General features: G+C 47.3%; 2 protein-coding genes across 11 annotated transcripts; both read right to left on the bottom strand.

Moving 5' to 3' along the window:
* Positions 1–1,223: 1,223 nt before the first annotated feature.
* On the bottom strand, positions 1,224–10,104 carry CHST4 (carbohydrate sulfotransferase 4). Of its 8 annotated transcripts, none has more exons than XM_030457506.1 (3): positions 6,671–6,835; positions 4,265–4,363; positions 1,224–3,079 (listed from the first exon to the last, which is right to left on the bottom strand). In XM_030457506.1, the coding sequence occupies exons 2-3, from the start codon at positions 4,330–4,332 to the stop codon at positions 1,927–1,929; spliced, it is 1,221 nt and encodes a 406-aa protein (XP_030313366.1). In that variant the 5' UTR covers positions 4,333–4,363; positions 6,671–6,835; the 3' UTR covers positions 1,224–1,926. The 8 variants fall into 8 exon arrangements, with proteins under 8 accessions (XP_030313366.1, XP_008489235.2, XP_030313370.1 ...); XM_008491013.2 differs by lacking the exon at positions 6,671–6,835 and having other exon boundaries at positions 1,224–1,870; positions 1,916–3,079; positions 4,265–4,535; XM_030457510.1 differs by lacking the exons at positions 4,265–4,363; positions 6,671–6,835 and adding an exon at positions 10,033–10,104.
* A 1,556-nt stretch (positions 10,105–11,660) lies between these two features.
* TAT (tyrosine aminotransferase) lies at positions 11,661–20,430 on the bottom strand. Of its 3 annotated transcripts, none has more exons than XM_008491026.2 (12): positions 20,337–20,430; positions 18,454–18,696; positions 18,190–18,294; positions 17,330–17,397; positions 16,954–17,112; positions 16,634–16,772; positions 16,037–16,089; positions 15,500–15,652; positions 14,502–14,630; positions 13,996–14,079; positions 12,662–12,760; positions 11,661–12,319 (listed from the first exon to the last, which is right to left on the bottom strand). In XM_008491026.2, the coding sequence occupies exons 2-12, from the start codon at positions 18,686–18,688 to the stop codon at positions 12,176–12,178; spliced, it is 1,368 nt and encodes a 455-aa protein (XP_008489248.2). In that variant the 5' UTR covers positions 18,689–18,696; positions 20,337–20,430; the 3' UTR covers positions 11,661–12,175. The 3 variants fall into 3 exon arrangements, with proteins under 3 accessions (XP_008489248.2, XP_030313556.1, XP_030313555.1); XM_030457696.1 differs by having other exon boundaries at positions 18,454–18,718; positions 20,337–20,417; XM_030457695.1 differs by lacking the exons at positions 12,662–12,760; positions 20,337–20,430 and having other exon boundaries at positions 18,454–18,718.
* Positions 20,431–21,616: the final 1,186 nt, after the last annotated feature.

Here is a 21,616-nt window from a genome sequence, read left to right as displayed (position 1 = left end):
ACTTCTATTGTAAAAACCCTAGGTCTCCTTTAGCTAGCAGCCAGTTTCTCTTACTAATCAACATAGCTGCTCAGTGCTTTTCTGTAAGGTTACTTAACCAGCAGCAGCACATAATAAAACCCTCATTAATTCTCTACTACAAGAAGCACAACCAAGCCAGCTGCTGGGGAATTGTCCTGAGGGCTGCCTTCCCATGCTTAGAGGTGGTTATTCTGTTGCAGTGCATCCTCTGGCACCCTTCAAACACACACAGCGGGGAGAGGCTGGACACTGCTTCTTGCCTCCACACTTCCAAACATGTCAGCACAGTCACTATATCCCCTAGCTACAAAATTCATCAGTGTGTATTTCTATTTTTATGAAGGTATTGCGGCTTTTTACGAACATGCAAATGAGGTAGATGGTGTTACTTTTATACTGTGGGCACCAAATGTCCTCTGGCAAGTTTCATATGAGAATTCCTCACCAGAGCTATTCTGGCATGAGGAGGGCAGCTGACTAGCAAAGTGAAGAGGGCCTTAGGGCAAGTTAGCTGCAGCCAGGGCAGATGCAGAAGAGGAGCACAGGGAGGAGGAGCAGTGAACCAGGGATGGGGGAAGGTTTTGGTGGAGAGGGAAGGGGAGCACAGCTTTCCCTGGTCCAGAATACCCTGATCCTGCCTAAAACCTCCTCAGATCACCTTTGATGCCCAGCCCTGCCTTGACCATCTTCTGTCAAAGATGTACATCCTTAGAATTAAGCCTCATCCTTTCTTAATGCTTGTGATGCTGCCCTGTTGTTTGCAGAGTAGTGAAAATAGGCCACATCTAGAGAATGCAGTGTTAAGCAGATGCATGTTAATGGACTCTGCAATTTGCACATGAGAGAGGATGTTTAGAAGGATGCACTTGTAAGCATTTCACTCCCCAAGTCTGGTAACAATCTCTTCTTGTCTTAGGTCTAAGATGAAAATACTTTCACCAAATAATTCAACAGAATAACTTCCCATTCTTTGGGCTCTTTCAGTCAACTTGCCATAAACCTATCTTCCTTGGTCCAGTATTTATACAATGAAATCTGTGTCCTTACCTTGTCTTCAGTCTCAACCTTAGCACAAGTTCTTCTCAGTCACACATGCAGACTGTGAGAACTCCGAGGGGAACAGCTATTCTTGGTTTTGAAAGCTAGAAGATGGAATTACTTCAGCTGAGAAATAAATGGATTCACACAGTCCAAGAAAAGGATCCCTATATGCAAACGCAGAGTTTTTATTTTCAACCATAGCCACATTACTCCATTTTCCCCATTATATAGTAAGTGACCATAAAATTTTCCCCAGCATTGCCACCAAGACTGGATTCCCAAGCACAGGAATGGAGAAAACAAAACAACAAACCTGGCCTTCAAATCTCAACCATTCCCAGAAAAGGATCTTTCCAGTAACCAATGTCTGATCATCCTTGCATCAGTTCTGGCATTACATACCCTGGAAGTCGGCATGACAAGTAACGTTCTCCTTATTCAGCTTCTATTTATGTGTCCACTTCCTTTGCAGTGCAATTGCTCCATGGGGTTTCAGTGTTTATCTGTGGTCTGTGAGAGGCAAGAGCTCTGGTATCTGGTCCCACTTCTTTGGCATTCTGTTTACTCCAACATACGCATATTCACTATTTTGCATAAATCATGGACTTAATTTGGGAAAGACTTGCATTACTGCAGCCTAGTATATTGAGGCTGTGCCTCCAAGGGCCTTGGAGAGTGACCCTGTGCTGCCGAGAAAGCTCTCAGGAGTTTCTGGATTATTTGTCCTTGGAGAGCGCATCCCAGCACGCACTGTTACATCCGCATGTATGCACCTCTGTCCTTTTGCTCTAGAGTGAACAAGTCTGCCCCCTGCAGCCTTCAGAAAGCAGGTGCAGAGAACAGCATTTCTGCCTTCAGAACTTGTTACTCAGAGGAGTTCCAGGCAAACAAAAGATCTAGCGACATGTTTTTTTGCTCCTCTTCAGATTGAACGACCCGGTAGCCCAGCAAGTCCATAGCATCCTTGCATACATTTTGCACTTTTTCTATTTTCTGGAAGGGAAGGGTTGTCCTCCAGGCCTGGGATACTCTCAGTGCATCTCTGGACCCAATATCAAAGGCCTGGGCTCCTTGCCCCTTCCCATGGGTGATGTTGTGCACCCACTTCTGAAGTTCTGGTGTGAAATGGAGTTCTGCAAACCTGTACATCTGAGCAGCCCTTTCCAGAGGGTCTCTGACAATGTCTTCATAGCGAACCAGCAGGTAGCGGTCTTTCAGGAAACTGGGAATAGCCTGACTGCCTGCTTTGTAAATCTCAACATGACTTTTGCAGATTGCTTGCATTGTGTTGTAAGGTCCCATTTCTCCCTTTGTCTTCTGGGACCCCACAACAATGTTACTGTCACGTTTCAGGTCTGCCATTGTATTCTCTCGAGACCTGAACACAGCTCGAGGATCACGGACTAAGTGAATGATTTTGAGGTTCAGGGATGGATCAGTGAGAAGGGGGTACAGAACTTTGAGGTCAAAGAACCGAACCTCCTTGATGGCAACATGGCTGTAGGTTTTACAGGCTTCCTCCACCTTGCTGAATGGGTACTTGCCACAGATTGTTCTGCAATTGCCTGCAGTGATTATGTCACTGCGACTGAAAGAGTCACAGGCAGGGGGGGAGCACAAGGCTCGGCTTGTCTCCCACTGAAATAGATCAGACTTTTTCTTCTGGCTAGACATGTAAGCATCAAATACAGACATGTCACACAGAAAGACTGACCTGACAAGGTCCCGCACTGCCATGTGTAAGACTTCAGCACTGTTTTGATACATCTTAACCCACACATGCCACGCGGGTTCCATCAGGTAGAAGACGCTGGGGTGCTGGCTGAAGATTTGTCCAGTGAAGGAAGATCCTGACCGCCAGGAGGAGAGAATGAGGATGTGGACTGGAGAAGGTTTTTCTTCCATTGGGGTATTTTTGCTGCAGAGTAGGAATTGAAAATGGATGAGAAGGAAAGCAAGAACTGCCAGAATCAGGAGCACTTGTACACTTCTAGACTTCATCATGGTTGCAAAGGACCTGCAGAGACAGAGGAAGTTCAGCATCAGGGTCATGAAGAAGGCAGGATGTGGTGCACCAGGCTCCTGCCAATCTTCCTGCAGGCTCAGGGGTTTGGAAGACTGCGAGACTACCAGTGGTACTATGACAACCATAGCACAAGGTGTCTTTGGAAAGCACAAAATACTATAGAGCTCAAAGCTGTCTGTAACAAAACACTGTTTGTCAATAAGCCAATCTAATGCAGTCTTAGAATATAACTGAAAAGCCTGTCTACACTTTGATAAAAGTTTAAGAGTTAACTCAGTGTATTTAAATGTGTCACACAAACATGTATTTAGTATATACAGTCCCTACAGACATGGTCCTGGCAATTTTTATGGTGGATGAAAGAAACAGGAGAATTCAACAGTTCCACATTGTTACTTTTAAGCTCCTGCTCTGACAACTGTTTACAATTATCTTTGTGCTAGCATGCTGTAAAAATCCAACACAGGTTTCAATTTCTTCTGCTTATATTATTTTTTGGAATTTCAAGAAACATTTATTGTCATCATAGGCAAAAAATCTCATTCCAAAGGAAGTCATTTGGCACTGTAATACATCCAAACACATCAGTACTTTCTGTACCATCAAAGCATCATAGACAATTTTGCTAGAAAGGCCTACAAGGGTTTCTCTCATCCATCCTTGTGTAGGCATGCTTACCTACTATTAACTAACCCCTTTCTTAGTCTAGCGCCTTTCTAAAAACTGTTTCCTGATACCCCGCCCTCCAACCCCTCTTATTCTGTAGGTCTTTTATGAGAAGAGGTACAACACAATGTGTTAATCCAATTCAAAAGTTTGCCAAAAACTGTCTCTTTGATTCTTGCATTAAGCTTCTATTCTGCCTGTTGAAAATTACTTCATTACTGGAAAATATCCATTGTGCTGCCTGGGGACAATTCATAGCCCTAATCCCAGCTGGCACAAATGCATTAAAGCATACTCTGCCAACTGGTCCTCTCCTGCACTCTTTCCTGCCCCAGCCATGCCTGATTGTGCCTTGAACACAAGTGGATGCATGAAGGCCCAGGGGACCATCCCTGGGCACACAGTTCTCAGCACAGAAGTTCACACAGGATGGTGTGCTCCTCTGTCACCCCTCTGGCCAGTGCAACCACTTTACATTTCCCAAAGTGAACTAAAATTTAAAAGCCTTACTGGTTCTCAGCCATGGTCTGTCCTCGCAGTTGCTTCCACAGCCAGACAGGGTAGAGAGAGCAGGGCATTCAGGGTTTCAGGTCAAGCAGGAAAGTCCTTCTGGACAGAGCATCACAGAAGCCCAGGTCCTTACAGCTCTGCACAGTGCTTCTGAGCAGCCCACAATGGTGCTGAATTCAGACAGCCATACCCAGGCAGAGCAGCTGCCTCTCTGCTAAAGCTGCAGAGGTGTAAAGCGTGCCCCAGCTGGCCACAGGGAAGACACTGATCACTCACTATGTGCTTACCATGTTATCTTCTGGGTCCATGGTAATGCATCAATGTTCCCAGTCAAAATTTCCCTAACCTCCACCTTATGCCCTCCCTCAACTTCCCTCTGCAGCAAATGTTTCAGAGGATTTTGTGTGAAGGTGCCTCCTGCCATTATTTTAGTTCCTGTAGCACTGATACTTAAGATTTCCAGATACAATCCCTCCTGCTAACCCAGGAACAGTACTCATCTTTTCCACTCCAGCATTTATGTACAAATCGGCTTGTTTATCTAATCCACCTGCTGTGCATTTCTTTTGAGCTAAGGGTTTACAAGGAAGCACTTGTAATTTCTCAAAGCCAGGACAAGTCTCAGCTCAGTGAGCAAGCCTGGCTGTTGCCAAAAAGTGCTACCACAATATGATTTTTATTTTAGTAATGTCTAAATTCACAGTCCTATCCTTGCAAGTCAGGGACCACATAATTTGGTCTCCTGCAAAATAAGTCCACTGGTTTTTTTGCTTATACAAACGGACTGTAGTGTTCAGGTCTGATAAGAAGCTGATTCAGGTCAATGTTTGGACCAAGCCTAGGAAGACCTGCAAACAAAGACTGTTGGTAAAAATAAGTCATGTATCAGCTTCCTCCTTGCAATTGAATGCAGCACTGTTTACCAAAAGTCCTGATTCCCAAATGAACTTTTATTAAATCAATTCCATTCAGTACGATTCATATAATTATTCTAACCCCTGGCAGAGTTCCTGGACTTCAGCCAGAAGCTCTTGATTGAGAAAAACCCTGTTGAGCAGACATGAACGCTATCATTGAGATAGTCAGATTTAAAACCACATAAATCATTATTTCTCTGGAAACTTGTTTGTGCATAGTTAGAGAATGAGTCAAAGAGAACAGATACAGCTTTTTCTGGGGAAACGAGGCTGTGTTTTTACCTTGAATTAAACAATGGTGTGGTTTAGACACGTCACAGAGTATGCAGACTATCCTTGTGACTGCTCTTGGGTTTTGCCTGAGAAATGGCCTCATGTGAGGCTGTAACCTCAACAGCTTATTCATTCATATACAAGTTGTGACAATTGTTGGTCCACCAGCTCTGTCTGGAAGGGAGGGGAGGAATGAAATGTGCCTGGTGAAGTGGAATAAGGGAGCAGCAAGGCATTATAGAGGTTCAGCCAGACATTTTGTAATCTGAAAGGAATACATAATCTTATCTGTATCTTGATCATGGCAGCTGGATGTTCCAAAACTTAAGCTTTACTGTGTTCTCCTTACAGCAAACATTCAGTGTCACAAGTGATTCAGTTCATTTCATATTGCAAAAGTAATGCAGAGTAATGATCAGCACAGAAAGATTGAAACATCTCAGCTGCAGAACAAAAAAAAAAAAAAAAAGGCATACTGTTACTGTCAGAGAGATGATCCAGGATTTTTCTGAGAGCAGAAAAGACAGGAAGAATCTCAAGGCACTAAGGATGAAGAACAGAAACTACCGAAAAATACAACCCAGTGTCACACAATATATTTTCCCTCAACACACATACAAAAATGCAAAGAACCAGGACTTGCTTGCCTGAGGAGCTAGAGAAAATGTTCTAAGCTTTTCAGAAACATGCCAGGGCCTTGGAAAATCTTGATCCTGGCAAATAAAAAGCATCACAGAAAGCAGCATGCAGACCAGGGAGGCATGAACCAAACACACTGTGAGCACGGGCGGCATGTCCCCAGAATACACAGCAGTTGAAAGGATCCCATGTCAGGGAAGCCCCAGACACTGCTCCTTGGTGGCACTGATAGATGCTACAGTTTTACCAAAGCCGCCTTCTATTTAACCTGCTCAGCTGCTGTAGAATTAGAAGTAGCATCTGCCCTTTCACAGGACAGATGGCTTGACTGTCACTAGTAGGAAATACTGAGAAGGGATGCTAAGAAGATAGTCTGGAGAAGCAGGAACTACCCTCTAAGCCAAACTAATAGCTTCTCTCTGCAGGAGGAATCATTTAGCAATTTACCGGCATCTGCATGCTTACAGTGTTTTACAAAAATTATCACCCAGTTCAGGCTGCTGAACACAAGCAGTGAATACAGTTCTGGTCACCAGAGCATCCACAACAGATACCAAGAAATGGCTGAAACTCTCACCTTAAAAAGTCTTCTTGAAACACCACGAGGCCTTGTTTAAGCAAAGTTGCCCTCGCATATATACACTGCTGTGGTACACACTCCTCCAGGCAGCCACACCAACAGCTCTGCAGTCATGTACTGGCACTCTGCCTTCAGGCCAGGCTCTCATATGCACATGTACTCGACTGGTACCTATTCCTGCACCTGCTCTCTCCTTCATTTGTGTGTGTCCCAGCTCTAGGACTTGCTATTCTACAGTGCCCGCCTACTTTGACCAGCCTTAAAATAGAAAACTCCACCCAGCACAAAGCAGCAAAGTATGGGAATAGCAGGTCCTTACGGGGCCACAAATGACCAAGGAGAAGAGCTAGGAAATTCATGAAGGAGCTTCAGAGGTGCTGCTGTAAGTCTTGTTGCAAGCCCCAAAAGAGACAGCTCTCTAGAAAAGGAGCAAGAGTTGTCTGTGGAGCATCAAAGGACCAACAGGAACCCTTGATGCAGGGAAGGCCAGCTTGCCGACCAGGAGGGCAGAAATAGGGCGGATTTTCCTGCCATTGTTCTGGCTGCTTGCTGTGTTGTCAGCAGATGCAGATTCACATGAAGTCTTTTTGACTCTTTTCTGAATTAAACATTTTGAGGGCTGGAAAAGAAAACCATGTGAAAGGAGAAGCTTTGAAAGGATCAGCTGGACTCAGCCTGTTAATGATTCACAAGGGTGATGGAGCTGTGGTGGGACTGTACCAAGTGAGGTAGTGAAGCAGGGCAGCGCTGGGCTCGAGAGAGAAGTTCATGGTATTCTGCAACCATGCAGAGACAAACACTTCAGATCATTCCTGTTACAGGTTTCATAATTTCTGTCACACTATCTGGAGAGGTGTAGACCTCTTGATGTTGGCCCCTGTCCCCAAGGATCTCACTGACCTACTCTGACAACAGCTGAGGTATAGGAGATAGCAGAAGCACAAATCTGGGCAAGGCTCGTCCTTGTAGCAGGAGGGAGAACCTGAATGTGGCAGGTCATGTTCCCTTTCACTTGCTGTGTTGCAAACACAGATGGTCAAGCCCTGGTAGCCCTGGGCTAGGAAACAAGGTGAGATGCTGGCAGTGGCCCAGGTAAGACCATGCAGAGAAAAGCATGCAATATTCTGTGCAATCTGGATTTCACCTTTGTGTTCCAGTGCCTGCAGTAACACTGTCTAAAGGAAGGATCTACCTGTATGTTGTGTTACAAAGCTGGTTTATAAAGATCACACCACTTGAGTGGCTCTTCCTGAAGCCTTATTCCTCCTTGACCAACATATGCATGAACAGAGATGTACCAAAACTCCTTCATCTATTTTAGGCAAACTACATACATGGTGCTCCTTTGGCACAGTTATTCAGGTCTCGTGACTGCACTGAACACTGTTGTACTGTTCTGTAGTCACAAGGCCAAAGAAGAAGGCAATGTGTTCTGTGGTCCTTGCACACATACACAGAGCACACCTGGAGCAGCAGTAGGCTGTGGAGTAATGTCAGAGGTGTGAACTAGAAGTAACAAACTCTTCCGTGCTAACCCTGGAGAAGACTCTCTTCCTGAGGTCATGTCGTTGATAGCCTGATGATAGAAAAAGGCAAATCTAGAGCACTGGAACCAGCTCAGCTGAAAGGTTTGACCAACTCCATGTGCCCTATCTTCCCAGAAAAAGAGAACAAGAAGGACATTTTCTCTCTAGGTGATCTCCTGCCTCCTGTGAGTTCTGGAATACAGTACCTCTCTGAATGTAAGTGCCCAAACAAGCAGTTTGCAGTTGGCCTGTGGCTGTAACTAGTTCTTTTACAAAAGAGCTAAGTTACCCTTACAAGCAAGGCCCTTTTCTACTGTCATTCAGCAAATGGTCTACAAAATGCACTGCAGCAGAGTGACTGATAAGAGCAGCAGCAAATAGAGTGTGATTAATACATAAAACCAGTAACTAGAAATTACAGAGTTGCAAAACACACATTCCAGATAAACTGGGTAACTGAATTTCCATGTGAAAACCTCTAAATGTATGGAAACAAAATCTGAGGTTATGCATTGCAATAAATTAAAAATATTCCTCAGACAAATAAGCTATTTTTCTCACAAAAAACAAGCAGCAAGGCTTCAGGAAACACCAGCTCAGGTCAATTAGCTAATGGAAGAGAATATATGACAAAGCAAAGGGCTGGTATAGATCCCCCTCACTGTAAGAAAACCCAGGCCAAACAGCCAAGTCACGAGAAAAATCCAGGGCTTCTACACTTCAGAAGGATTTCTTGGTGCTGGAATCCCAGAGGATATAATCCCAGCCTGATTCTGACCAAGTCTTAAGCTTAGCTAGCCAGCTTTTAGGTGCCTTCCAGCTACTGGATTCCTGCCAAGGCTGCATATTTTGGCTGTTCTGTCAACAGCAAAACTTTGCCCATGCTGAACCGCCCTTCTCCAGAGTTCCTCTACCCTCTTACAGTACGGTTTGCAAAATCCCTCCCAGTCACATTAAGAATGTATTGTCTCCCAGCCCACTGCTCCCTCCTCCTCTTAAACCCATTCTGCCCCTTCCAGTTCTCCTTGTGGAAACCTTCCTGTACCACCCTTTGTCACACGCCAATGATTACCTTCCTCCAGCCTTCATGTGTAATGCCAAATAGCAGGCCATCACAGCCTGGGAAGCTAAGGTTACTTTCCAGCCCTCATGTACAAAGAAGCTTTGTACAGACCCCTTCCCCTGGGGTCCTCCTTCCCCTCCCAAGCAACATTTGAGCCTCACCTGAGCTCCTGGGCACACTGGGCCTTGGATAGGCCTCTCCAGTCACCCCCAGGCTGCCTCTCTCCTCCCTCTGCAGATGGACAGGGGGGCTATATGTTGGTGGAGAGTAGGCCAGTTCAGACTGGCTCCCGTGGCCCCAGAGCTGGAAGGCACTGGGGGATAGGTCCAGGCTGCAGCCCCAGGGGGGCAGTCAGGGCTGATGGAAGGGTGTGGACAAGGCCAGGGCCTGGGCTGCATCCAGGCTCCTGAGGCACCTGGGGAAGCTGATGGCCTCACTGCAGCCAGGTGCGATTTAGCCCAGCCCACCTTCAGTGCCACAGTTTGCCCAGCAGGCAGCCCCTTAGGAAGCTGAGGACTTACACATTTCACCCTCATTAGCCCATGAGCTGAGAAGTTTCTTCCTTTCCCAAGGAAAGCACTAGACACGAGGTTGCCTCACTGCCATGGTCCCTTAGTCTGGGGTAGGTCACCCTCCTTCTAAACATGCCCGGTCTAGACAGTGCAGAGAACACTGCAAGCATGCTCCAGGTGCTCCCCAGCTAAGACAGGGAGGGTGGCTGTGGGACAGCCATAAAGGCACTGAGGGAGCTCTACTAGAGCACCACATACCTTATCCAAGCACCTGAGGAAGAGCACCTCCAGATCTGTTTTTTGGCATCTTCCTTGGTCTCAATGCTGAAGGGGCTTTCTTTGGAACAAAGCTTCTCCAAACACCAGCTTCAGATCATTTGTTTGGCTGGCAGTGCTCTAGGCTACACCCACACTCTGACGCAAGGCATCTGTGAGTATAATGCCTGAAAAATTATAGTAGCATTTTTGTGGTTTAATGCTGGTTTGCTGTTGCAGCAGAGAAAACCCAGGTGTGGACAAAAGGCAGTGTTATGTTTGCAAAAGATGGCAATAGAGGACACAGCCTTGAGCAAGCTAAGTATCTTGAGATGTACGAGCTTTATCTCATATATGAGATATATGTCTTTGGCTCTGGTCAAATTCTATTGGACCGAGAAACAAAACGGTGTTAATCATTGCAGAATATTTGCATGTTAACAGACATCTCTGAGGCAACTCTGAAACGGAAAGGCTCACTGGTGGGTTGACCCCAGCTACTAGAGTTCAGAGACTGATGAAACTTGACAGCTGTAGTAGATGCAAGACAGCAGAACAATGCAGCAGTGTCACACTCTCCTGGCCCAACAGACCCCTCAGACCCCTCTACCTATTACTTGATATTTTGTCTTAAGTAACTCAAGTTATTTGGCTCTATTTGGAGATGTAATGGCATGAAATCTCTGAAGCTGTCTACCACTCACCCATAGCTCCAGCTTGCCTTTTTATTCTAGGATTATTCTCTTTTCAGGGAAAGGATGTAGCATGGGCAAGATGTAGCAGGGCCACTCAGCTGTTGATTACCCTTTTCATACACTGCTATCCTTCTCATACAGATGCCTCCCCTCTAATGAAGTACTGTAATCTAGAGCTAGCTCACCTTTACTATTGCTGGGGAGGCAGGGTTGACCTGTGGATCCCAATTCTGCAGAAACACAGGTGAGCAGGGTTGTAGGTGACAATGTGAGACACTCCACAAATGACCCCTCTGTCAGTTTCAGGAATGGCCCCTAAGCTGCTCACCAGAACAAGGGGTCTAGTGGGCATCTTCTCTTGACAGCACAGGCACTCCTGTTGCCACAGAACGAATAGACACCAAGCCACCAGTGCCTTATTATTTTACAGAGCTGACATTCAGCAGTCGGTAACCCTGGCACTGCTGGCATGTCACAACACCCTGTACAGCCCAAGCATTTCATGAGGTGCCACCCCCTTGGCACCTGTGCAGCAGGAAACACCTTCTGCCCCACCCTTGAGCATTTGGACCAGCCCATGGCATGGCAGGCTGTGGTCCAGGACCTGTGCTCCCCTGCAGAAGTGGGGACCCACACCACCACTCTCTCAGGGGCTACAGAGGGGGCCATGGGCAGATGCAGACAGGGCTGTGCTGTGGGGAAGGGCTGGGCCACCTCAGCAAGCCCCTGGCATCAGCCGGGTAGGAGCAACCAGTGTGCAGGGCCCATCCTGCCCTTGGGGCCTGGTGGGTGCCTCTGAAGGTCTAAGGTGCTCAAGCCAGGCCCTGCTGGTGACAGGAACAGCCAGCTGAAGGCAGAGACACTGCAGCACCATGGGCTGAGCAAGGGTGACCTCCACAGTGGCCCAGCCAGACTTGGCACAACAGGAGAACAGTGTAGAGAAGTGTGTCAGAATGTTTATTAATAAAAAAGTCACAATAATTTACTCCCTTTGTCATACAAAGGGCTCAGTATAAAGAGCTTTGGTGTCCTAATGTTACAGAAGTGAGAGGTGGGTACTTTTCTCTTGTCCTCCAAGATAGTGGCTATCACCTGTCCCCAGGGAGAAGCAGCCAGCACAGGAGCTACTGGCCTGGCCTGGCACAGGAGCAGCCATCTGCCCCTGCCTGCAGCTGGTTTTCAGGCAGCACAACCCAACATAGGATGCAAGTGCAGAAGATATGGAGAGCACAGGCACTGGATGCCAGAGAGTATGCAAGCTGCAGTGGAGACGAAAGAGGTGGCTGCTTCTTCCCATAGTGCTGAGGGGTTGGTGGAGTACAAGAAGTGAACCAGCAGGACACTGGCTGCTTGCAGGCAGGAAGATGTGGGGCTGGCTAGAAGCAGCCCAGCTTGCCTGGCTTCTGCCTCACACAAAGTCTTACTTGGCAGAGGCAGGAGACCAACTGTGGCTATTTGTCACACTCCAGATCCTGGCCCGCCTCAGCACCCTGGTAATGCCTCTCGCAGAACTCCTGAATGCGACTGCAGGCCTCCAAGATCATCTCCTCAGGCACAGTGATCACCACACGGAAGAAGTTTGGGTATTCAAAGCACTGAAATGAGAAAGGATGAAGCTAGCAGACTACTTGGTGTGTGTGGGGTACATAGGGATGAGGGATACAGCTTTGAAAGCTTGAGAAATACAGAACAAGCCTGGAGCTGGGAAGATCCTAGCAGCTTGACTGAGGGCTGCTATCAAGCCAGGGACTTAAAGTCCCCTTACCTACAGACCGCCCTTGGAGCTCACAGCCAGCACATACACCCCAGTATGGGCCATGGTCACTGCATACACTCCCAACCTGTCCCCAGAGCTCAAACAAGGGTACAAACCCTTGTTGCTTGTCTCCCTATGCTTTGGCCCCATGGCTCCCTGGGGCTCTCAGCAAGAGGCTCACCGTGGCTGGCAAGCAGAACACAGACTGCTCCGAGATGAGTCGCTCAGTGAACTCCACATCATTTTCAAACTCAGGGAAATGCTCTATCTCAATCTCAACCTGCAGCAGAGGGATGGAACATGTCAACCAAGAGCACCAAAACTATGTGTATTGTTCCTGCTTACCCACATGGCCCAACAACTTCACAGTTAAGTGCAGCTGCCTTCAATTTTTGTTCATTATTTATGCTTATTGGAATGTAAGAAACAAACAGAAAATATAAATTAAAATTGGGGTTTCTTTAAGAACTATAGACTAACCTGAAGCTGGACTTTCAGTTAAGGACAACTTCAGTGAAAAACAAAAAAAAAGCCAGACCCCAAAAGCTGATGGCAAAGGTATGGTAACTGATTAGAAGTTAAAAGGAATAAAATAATTAAAAAGATCTTGGGAGAGAAACTCTAGTCAATATGCATAATAATTCTATCATGCAAGAAATCCATATGGTAAGAAGGACAAACTAAAGTTCCAATTATAAAAAAAAAAAAAAAAAAAAAGCAAGATCTAGAATATCATTCATGGACAAAATACATCATTGCACAATGATATAACTGGTAAAATTACATGGGAATACAGAAATGTTCATTATTTCTGTTCTGTATTTGGAAAGAAGGAGGCTATCCCTTTATAATATAAGGACAGTGATATCCTAGCCTTTTTACTTATAATCAATGATTATTTTAAACATCTCATGAAAATATTCTTAAACGAATCAGTTGAGGGATAACTTGCATGCTGAAGTTCTGAAATAGCCTGTGGAAGAAAAATTTTACAAGATTATTTAAGCTCAAATAAATGTTCAGATACAGCAAAAATTGAGCTTGTTGTGATGAAAAAGGAAATGTCACCACATCACGAAAAGTTAAAACACCAAATAGGTACAGAAAAAGGCAGAAAAAGAGGAAAGCAACAGCAGAGGCAGAGGACAGACATGCCAGTAGGAAGAAGGCTACATCTTCAACATGAGATGTGATAATCTGACTTGTTAAGGGCTTCCCATTGTCAGCAGACTACAAATTCAGGTAAAACAACATTGTATTGCAAAGTAAAAGTCATCAGGTTCTGTGCAGGAAGGAGTTAGTGGAATGTACCAGCTTCTGCTATGTGAGAAGTGAAAAACATATTTTGGCCTTCTGAAGTGACCAAAGTCTGAATTCACCACACAGGGCAATGTGAAAATGCACGGTAATGGAGACCTGCTGACACGTTCCAATCTGAAACCACTGGCAAGCACTGGCAAGAGACCTTGCGGGAGTGTAATGATCTGGAGATAGCATGTCACTCTCTTCGCTTACCATGAGGTACATGGCTCCAGCAGGCCGGACAGGTCGGAGGCCAGGGATAGCTGATAAGGCAGCATAACAAAGGTCAGCATTGGCCTGAAAATCAGAAAAGAGAAATTTCAAAGCAAGAGAAATTCCAGGAAGCAGCTAAGCAAATGGAAGCCAATCTCTGGACCAGGACTATAAACAGGGTCACCCTCTGCAAATAAAGGGACAACAAATGCAAACAGTCTGGGAGGTCATGGCCTTGAGTACAGCAGGTGTGACTGAACTGAGTTCAGCAAGTTGGTGCCAAACATCCTATCCCCTGGCTTGCCAGATCCAGCTGTAGGGCTGGGCTGCTATTTCTGCCCCTGGGGTATCTGGTCTTCTGCTGGATTTGGATTTATTTGGCTCTCATAATCACAGATAGAACTGCATCTAAAAGTGAGATGGGGAGGGATGATGAACTAGAGAGATATGACTCCCTCCAGACAATCCATGAACAAACTGTGCTGGACCTGTTGCAGCCTGTTTACCTTGAGGATGCTGAGCGTGTTGTGGTAGAACTCAGGGGGTGTTCGGTGCAAGATATGTTCCAGTGCTCCTTGGACAATTGTACAGGGTCCTAGGATCCTTTGACTCAGTCTTACAAGGCCATCCCTGATCTGAAAAAAAACATGGTAAAATTGGTAGCTCAGGCTGTGCTTCCCTGAAGGGGCAGTTCCAAGGTCTATTCTCTTTATTCTGCATCTGTTCACACCCCTCTCTTCAGTAAGCATACAGAGGAGCATACTAAAGAACAGTTGCTGGACTATATGGTAGGTATTTTCAGACTATTTACAGTGTCCTTCTCTGTTCCTCAGTTGCAGATTGTAATGCTAACAGAGATAACCTTTGGAGCTTCCCAATCTGACTTAAACCAAGGCTGGAATAAAGCTAATACACATAAAGCCAGAACTTTCCCCGCAGGGAAAGGGGATTGGTCCCACAATCCACACATTCAAAGCCAGGTAGGAACAACCAACATTAGCTTATTCAGTTGGTTGTCTCTTCTTCCTCCTCCTCCAGAGAAAGCCTTCTAGGTGGAAGGGTCACTTCAGTAAATGGGTGTTTTTGTAACACAGATTAACAAATAGCCGAATGCAGCACTGGCAGCACTGAATGCTACTTAATAACATTTAAGAGAAACTATATAAGAGCACATAGAGACCACACAGGGACTCCACGTGCCAGATAAGCCATGTGATACCTTCAGTGAACACAAACTATTTGAGGAGAGAAGGAATTTGAAGCACACAAAAAGGACAAAGTATATATGAAGGAGCAGCAGAGACAGTGGGTGTCTTACAGTGTAGATGTGGGTGTAGAAGGCCATGTATGGGAGTAGATGGACTAAGGCACATGTAACAACTGAGTGACAGTCATGTGAATGCAAAAGAGCAGTACATGCCTTTATCACTTAAAGCCGTCGTGATCCACACACCGAAGACACAGCAGGTCTTCTGCTGTGACAGCAACACTCAGCAGTTCTTACCTCATTGCCAAAGATGTCTCTCCTGTCATGAATTAGGATCCAGCCCATACGCCAGCCAGGGACTAGCCACCGCTTTGCCAAGCCACCACAGGACAAAATAGGCACATTGGAGCTGAGAGTTGCAATAGGTTCATATTTGCAGTCAGCAAAAACCTGCAACAGGAGCTTGTGTTAGGACTGTTCCTGCCTCTTACTGTGAGAGCTGGGGGGAGGGGAGAGAGGGGAGGAGATGCATGAGGCACAACAAGAAGGGAGGCAGGGAAGTGATAGGAAATGGATGGTTAAAGCTCCCAGCTTCAAGGTATGAACATGGTAAATGGACTCACATGAAAGCAAGAAGTTTGGGAAGAGGAAAGGAGCTGGACATGAGAGGTACTCCCAAGAATGAACAGCAGAGGACTAGGAGCTCCAGGCATAAGCGCAGGCACAGTACAGGGGAATGGATCTTTCACTCACTGTGACTGCAATGGCTAAAGGACAAGTGTATCAGAATGGACAGGCAGCATGGGGGCAGAAAAGATTACAACCAACACTCACCATGTCTCCATAAATCTCATCAGCAAGTATGGGCATGCACTGTCTTGATGCCACTGTGGGAGAAAAGGCACTCAGCCTTGCCATTCTGCATCCTCTGTGGGAGCAGACTTGCCCTTTGCTGTCTGAAGAGCCTGGTAGGGCTCTGAGGGAAGCTCTGCCAGGGCAGAGCAGAGGGTGCCTATCTTCCTCCTACAGACTCCTTCATTCAGAGAGTCCCAGCAATAGAGATCCCTGCCCTGGCCGAGCCTAGCTCTGCTCTTACCTGTGCGGGCAGGCAGCACAGCCTTCCCACTGACAGGCCAGGGCTCAGGAACCATAGGGTTCCCTGCGAACATTTTCCCTCTGCAGAGACAGAGTGGAGAAATGAGCAGTCCAAGCCACACAGAGCGTCTGAGAAAGAGCAAGACACATGCTCTGCATGTTTTTGACCAGATAAAGCAACACCTTCACACTGAACAGGCCCTGCTTCCTGAGATGAAGTCAGTCATGAGGAGAGGAGCAAAGCCCTGGGCCATGGTGTTGCAGTGAGGGAGACATGGGCATTGTGGGTAGACATTAGACTGTAACCATACCCCAGATACATATGGGCAAGCTCACCTGCCAGGATCTTCTGGAGGTGGCTCTTTCTGAACACAGAGCCACAGGGATTTGATGGGTTGTTCACAATGAGGCAAGCTGTCTTGTCATCCACCAGAGACTCCAAGTGCTCCAGATCAATTTCCCAGCCCTTCTCTGGCTAGTCAAGTGAAGAGAAGGGGAGCAACATCTGAGGAACTGGAGCTGCCATACAATGTGAGGTATGATAGGGTCCCTATGGTTGCTCAGGTTGCATCTTCACCCACTTCCCAGGCAAGGGTAGGGTATTTCCAAGGGGCAGAAATGTCAGGACTGCCCCTTCCAGGTCTGGCATCACTTACCAAGAGGTTGTAGAGTTTGACCTCAATCCCCATAGACAATGCCAGAGTTTTGTAGAGTGAGAAGCCAGGCCGTGGCACCAGGATGTTCTGGCCTGGGTTGGCCAGCACTGCCAAGGCAAGCTCAATGGCCTGGCTGCAGCCGCTTGTTAAGATGACATCCTAGAAAGGGCACACAGCAGTCAGTGGAAAGCACAGCCACTCTTAAGTACCCTGGCCACACAGCAATGACACAATGCCATGGACCACCCCTCAGTCGCATAGCTGGGCAGGGCAGGTAGTGCTGGGCAGGACCCCCACACCACCTGGGCTGGGCAGGGGGAGAGCACCTTGCCACCTTGCCTGCATCAGTGAGGATGCCTCAGAGGGGAACCAGTACCTGGGCCTTCAGGGGTGCCTCTGGACAGCTGTAGTATGTGGCCACAGCTTCCCGGCAGGACTGGTAGCCTGTGGATAGAGAAGCCAGACATAGAAGAGAGGTTTCCTTTACACAGTTTCCTTTTTCTTGCCAGTACAGTGCCCACAGTTGCCAGACAGCTGGGGGAAGACCATTTGTTAGTGACACTGTCCCATGGTGGCAGAGACTGCACCAGGCAGCCCTAAGGCTGAGCCAGGCAGACCAAGAGCAGAGACAGCCCCCAGGCAGGGAGGCAGGCTCTGCTCCCCTCACGTCCTGGACACAGCATTGACAGAAACAGGGTGGAAGGTAGCCAGGGAGCTGCCTTGACCCACAGGAGACCACCAAGTGCTGTTACATGGCCTTCACTGCTCAATGGCTGTTCTCCCTGGCACCACATGGAGTGCCCTGGGAGGCAGGCATGGTCTGTGCTCCATGAATGCTTTTTGCACTAGCTACAAACAAGGTTCAATCTGTCTGTGACATCAGGGAGCCCATGGTGAGCCCTGTTCAAGGCAGATCAGAATGGAACTTGGCTGTGACTCATGGCAGGGAGACACAGTCCTGAGCCCTTTGGGATGCCTGAAACCCTGCCTGCTCTAATGGCTAGGGGAGCAAGCACAGCTTCTGCAGCAGGCTCGGGGCCTCAAATACAATCATGAAGGGAAGGGCACTCAGGGGTGTCTGGGGGCTACACACACTTGTGTGTTCATGGGACTATTGGTGAGGGCACCTGTAGGGTGCTACTAGAAAGATGTCCGTGGGCTCCATTCACATGCTGTGGAGTAGGAACTGGCATATGACTTCATCCTACTGCCACAGGAAGAGCTTTTTCAACTTACCAACAGATGGAGCATAACCGTTATAACGTCCTGAGTCCAAAGCCTCCTTGATAGCCCGTGTGACCTCATCATTTGTGGGAAGGTTTCGAAAGACTGTTGGGTCTCCTTTTCAAAGATTGAAAAATAGTAAAGTTCTAACTGATCTATGACAGAGACAGAGCTGTGTGGTTGTTGACACACACTTTATGCTTCAGAGCCCTGCAATCTGCCAGCCACACAGTTCACCTCACTGCCTGGAGGCTTCAGCCACAGCACTGTGCTCACCTAAAGACAAGGAGATCAAAGATTTCTTTGGGTTGGGCTCCACCTTCATGCTGTCTACAATGGCTCGGACGGGATTGAAAGTCTTCTTTGACATTTCAGAAGCCCTGACAGCCCATCTTGGCTTTCGACCCTTAACCTTCCCCAGAGATACGCTGTTTCCAGTGGTCTTGAGATGCACATCCAGCATAGGGGAATGATCTCCATGGCCATTCACTTGGATCAGGTATGAATCCATTCTGAGAGCTATCAGTGTAAAGTAGATTTCCTGGGATTAGTAAACACACGCCAAACAAGGGATATACCCGTTTAGGAACACAGCCTGTGACTCTCCAAAAGTACACCTCTAAAGCTGTAGACTCTACCTGCTGCCTATTGAGACCTCAGTCATCAGCAGCAAGTAGGGCTGCATTTGGGGGGCAGTATAAGGTGAAACCCCACACATAAATAACAGCACAATGCAGTGCAAAAGGTAAAGGCACCTCTCTTTGCTAACTGCACCACTGCTTACCATGGACTTGCTGTGCTAAGGAGGAGCTGGCCCCTGCTGAATTCAGCAGCCAAGAGTCAGCAGCATGTTGTAGTCACTGCTTGACTACAGATCAATGTTTCACTGAGAAAGGGCCAGGTCATCCCCCCTCCTCCTCTCCAGCTATCAACTTGTACACCTCAAGCTGCAACCACAAGAATCAGGCTACTGTGTGTGTTCACATCCGTAATGTCCCTCCAGTTTGCAGACAGAAATGCACTGCTGTTTAAATCAAATCTCAGATGCCAAAAAGGTAGGTCTGGTCCAATGTTATCAGGACACACAGAGCAGTGGCAGGGTTTAAGTTACAATGCTTGCCTCTGTCAGCTGAGCAATGGGAAGCCACAGCCTAGCCCAGAGACCCTCCATCAAATTGCACTACTTCGGAAATGGAGCAACACTGGCACAGTTAAGAGGGAAATCAGGGAGGTGACACTGCCCCAAGCAAAGTGCCTGAGGTCCCACCCAAGTCTGGGTAACAACCGAAGCACAACACAAGAACAGCTGCCTTCTAGACTACAAAACACACCCCAAAGCAACTTACAACTGCCCCCAGACGTGGGTACACAGATGTATACGCAGAGCATGAGCCAGATTCGGGTAGCAAAAGCCTTGTTTACAAACTACTGCTGACTCCTGCAGAAAGTTAAAAACAAGAGGCAGGGTAGGCATAGACCTCCTGAGCCTCCAAGCCCATTTTTGCTGATACTGGCACACTATCTTGTAATCATGCCATTAACTGCTTATGATCTCTGTACTGTGCTATTTCTGTGTTCCACTGAAAGGCAATTCAATGAACAGTGGCCCTGTCCTGGTGGGAGTTATTTAGCCACAGGCTCACAGATATTCACAACACAGCTGCCCCTCCCTTGCTGTAGAGACTGCACTGGAAGGATCGTAGCATTGCCTGGTTCAGGAAGTATTTGCCATCTGAAAAAATGTCTTTGTGGCTTCACTAAGTTTGCACGTAGAGATGCCCCATGCTGCTGCAGCTGCTCTGTCAGCAGTGCCTCCTTAGCTTATTTACAGCAGCTTAGCTTGATCTAACAGGGTCACAAAGGCAAGACTTCATTCAATCTCTCTATTGCTAATACCTTCTGGGTCCCCTTTCTACCAAAAGAAAAACAGTCAAAATGTGCAGCAGGACTGCATAAAAAATGACCAGGAAAAGGAGACATCTATCTCAGTACAACAGCAGGGCTGAGTCCCAAATGCACAGTGCAGAGTCTGTCCCAGCAGAACCTTCACAACACCCTGCAACACAGTTCCCATGCAAAGGGGAGCTGCAGACACAAGTACAATGGATGCCTTCACTTCTCCCCTGAAAGAATCAAGGTACTAGAGCATAGTACTTTACCTTCTGCAGCACAGAGAGAGACCAACAAGCCTAGGGGTCCTGTCACTACTGTTCATACAGAACAAATCCCCTTGAGAAGGAATTCCTGCCAATTCTTGCCTATGAAATAGACCCCAAAACTGGGCGTTGGGTCTGATTCGTTTAGCCATTGGCTCACAGATAGGACTGCTCTCCCCACCCAACAATGCCCTGTCCTCCCCACTGCAACTAGGTTCACTTCAAACACCTGGAACATGCCTGCCTGTTAACTCTTTCTGGGAGCAGCCTCCAGAGGGACACAGCTTGACCTCTTGAAGGCCAGGGATTGCCACCCTGTTGCACCACTTCCCACAGTCCTTGAAGATTGTGAGGACAAATCTACACAGAGTCCATGTATTCCAGCCCTAGCACCTTGCAATGCACCAGGAGTGGATTGATGGATCTGAAAACCTGTGGCAAGCACGAGCCTGTCCTGACCCCAAAGGCTCTGAAGTCTCAGTGTACCAGATGAGGAAGAACAGTTTATGGCATCAGGATGATCAGGAGACATCTTCCTCCACAGCCTGAATGGAGGCAGGCACTTCCCTAGCTGGAGTCTTGGAGGTATCAGGATATGAAGGGTTAAAAAAAAAAATCAAGTTGCCATGCCTTTGGTTTGGGTCTCCCCCACCTCCTTTTTTTTTTTTTTTTCCTAAAGGTCCTAAGCAAACTCCTGATTTTGGCAGCAAACAGAAATGAGGCAATTCTTCTGTCTCTGATGTTAGTGCAAAGCACAAATGACACCATTCCCAAAAGGTCCCCTTTTACTAAATGGTGTGAATTCTATGCCTTCCTGTCCCTTGACTCCTGCAAGCCTGGTATGAAGAACAGAGGTACCTGCACCCTCCCCATACTCCAAGTCTTTCCTTACTGTGATTTTTGCCTCTTTATACCAGCTCCTGCTTGAGAAGAGGGACTACTTGAGCTCACACTCATCAGTCCACCAGCAATAAGGCTGCACTTCTTCAAGGGCAAGCCATGGCCCCCCTCCCCTCATGGATGGAGTGACACTGCTGGGCACCTGCCACCAGGCACTGGTGTCCATCTGAGGCACTCTCAAGTCACAGTGGGCGCCAGGGACTTGGGGCTGCAGGCAGGCTAGTGGTCCAGCCACACTCCCCAAAACCTTGTGGTGCTCAGAGCCTCTCAGGGCTGAAGCATGAGCATACAGCTCTGCACTTGATATTCCACAAATATGCCCAAGCCACCTTCTTTAGATCCTTCCCTCTCATTTAGATGAGCAAAAGCCATGAAGCCTCCTT

This window comes from Calypte anna, chromosome 11 (assembly GCF_003957555.1).
Source record: "Calypte anna isolate BGI_N300 chromosome 11, bCalAnn1_v1.p, whole genome shotgun sequence".
In the NCBI taxonomy this organism is placed as follows: domain Eukaryota; kingdom Metazoa; phylum Chordata; class Aves; order Apodiformes; family Trochilidae; genus Calypte; species Calypte anna.
This window is presented reverse-complemented; position numbering and strand designations above follow the sequence as displayed.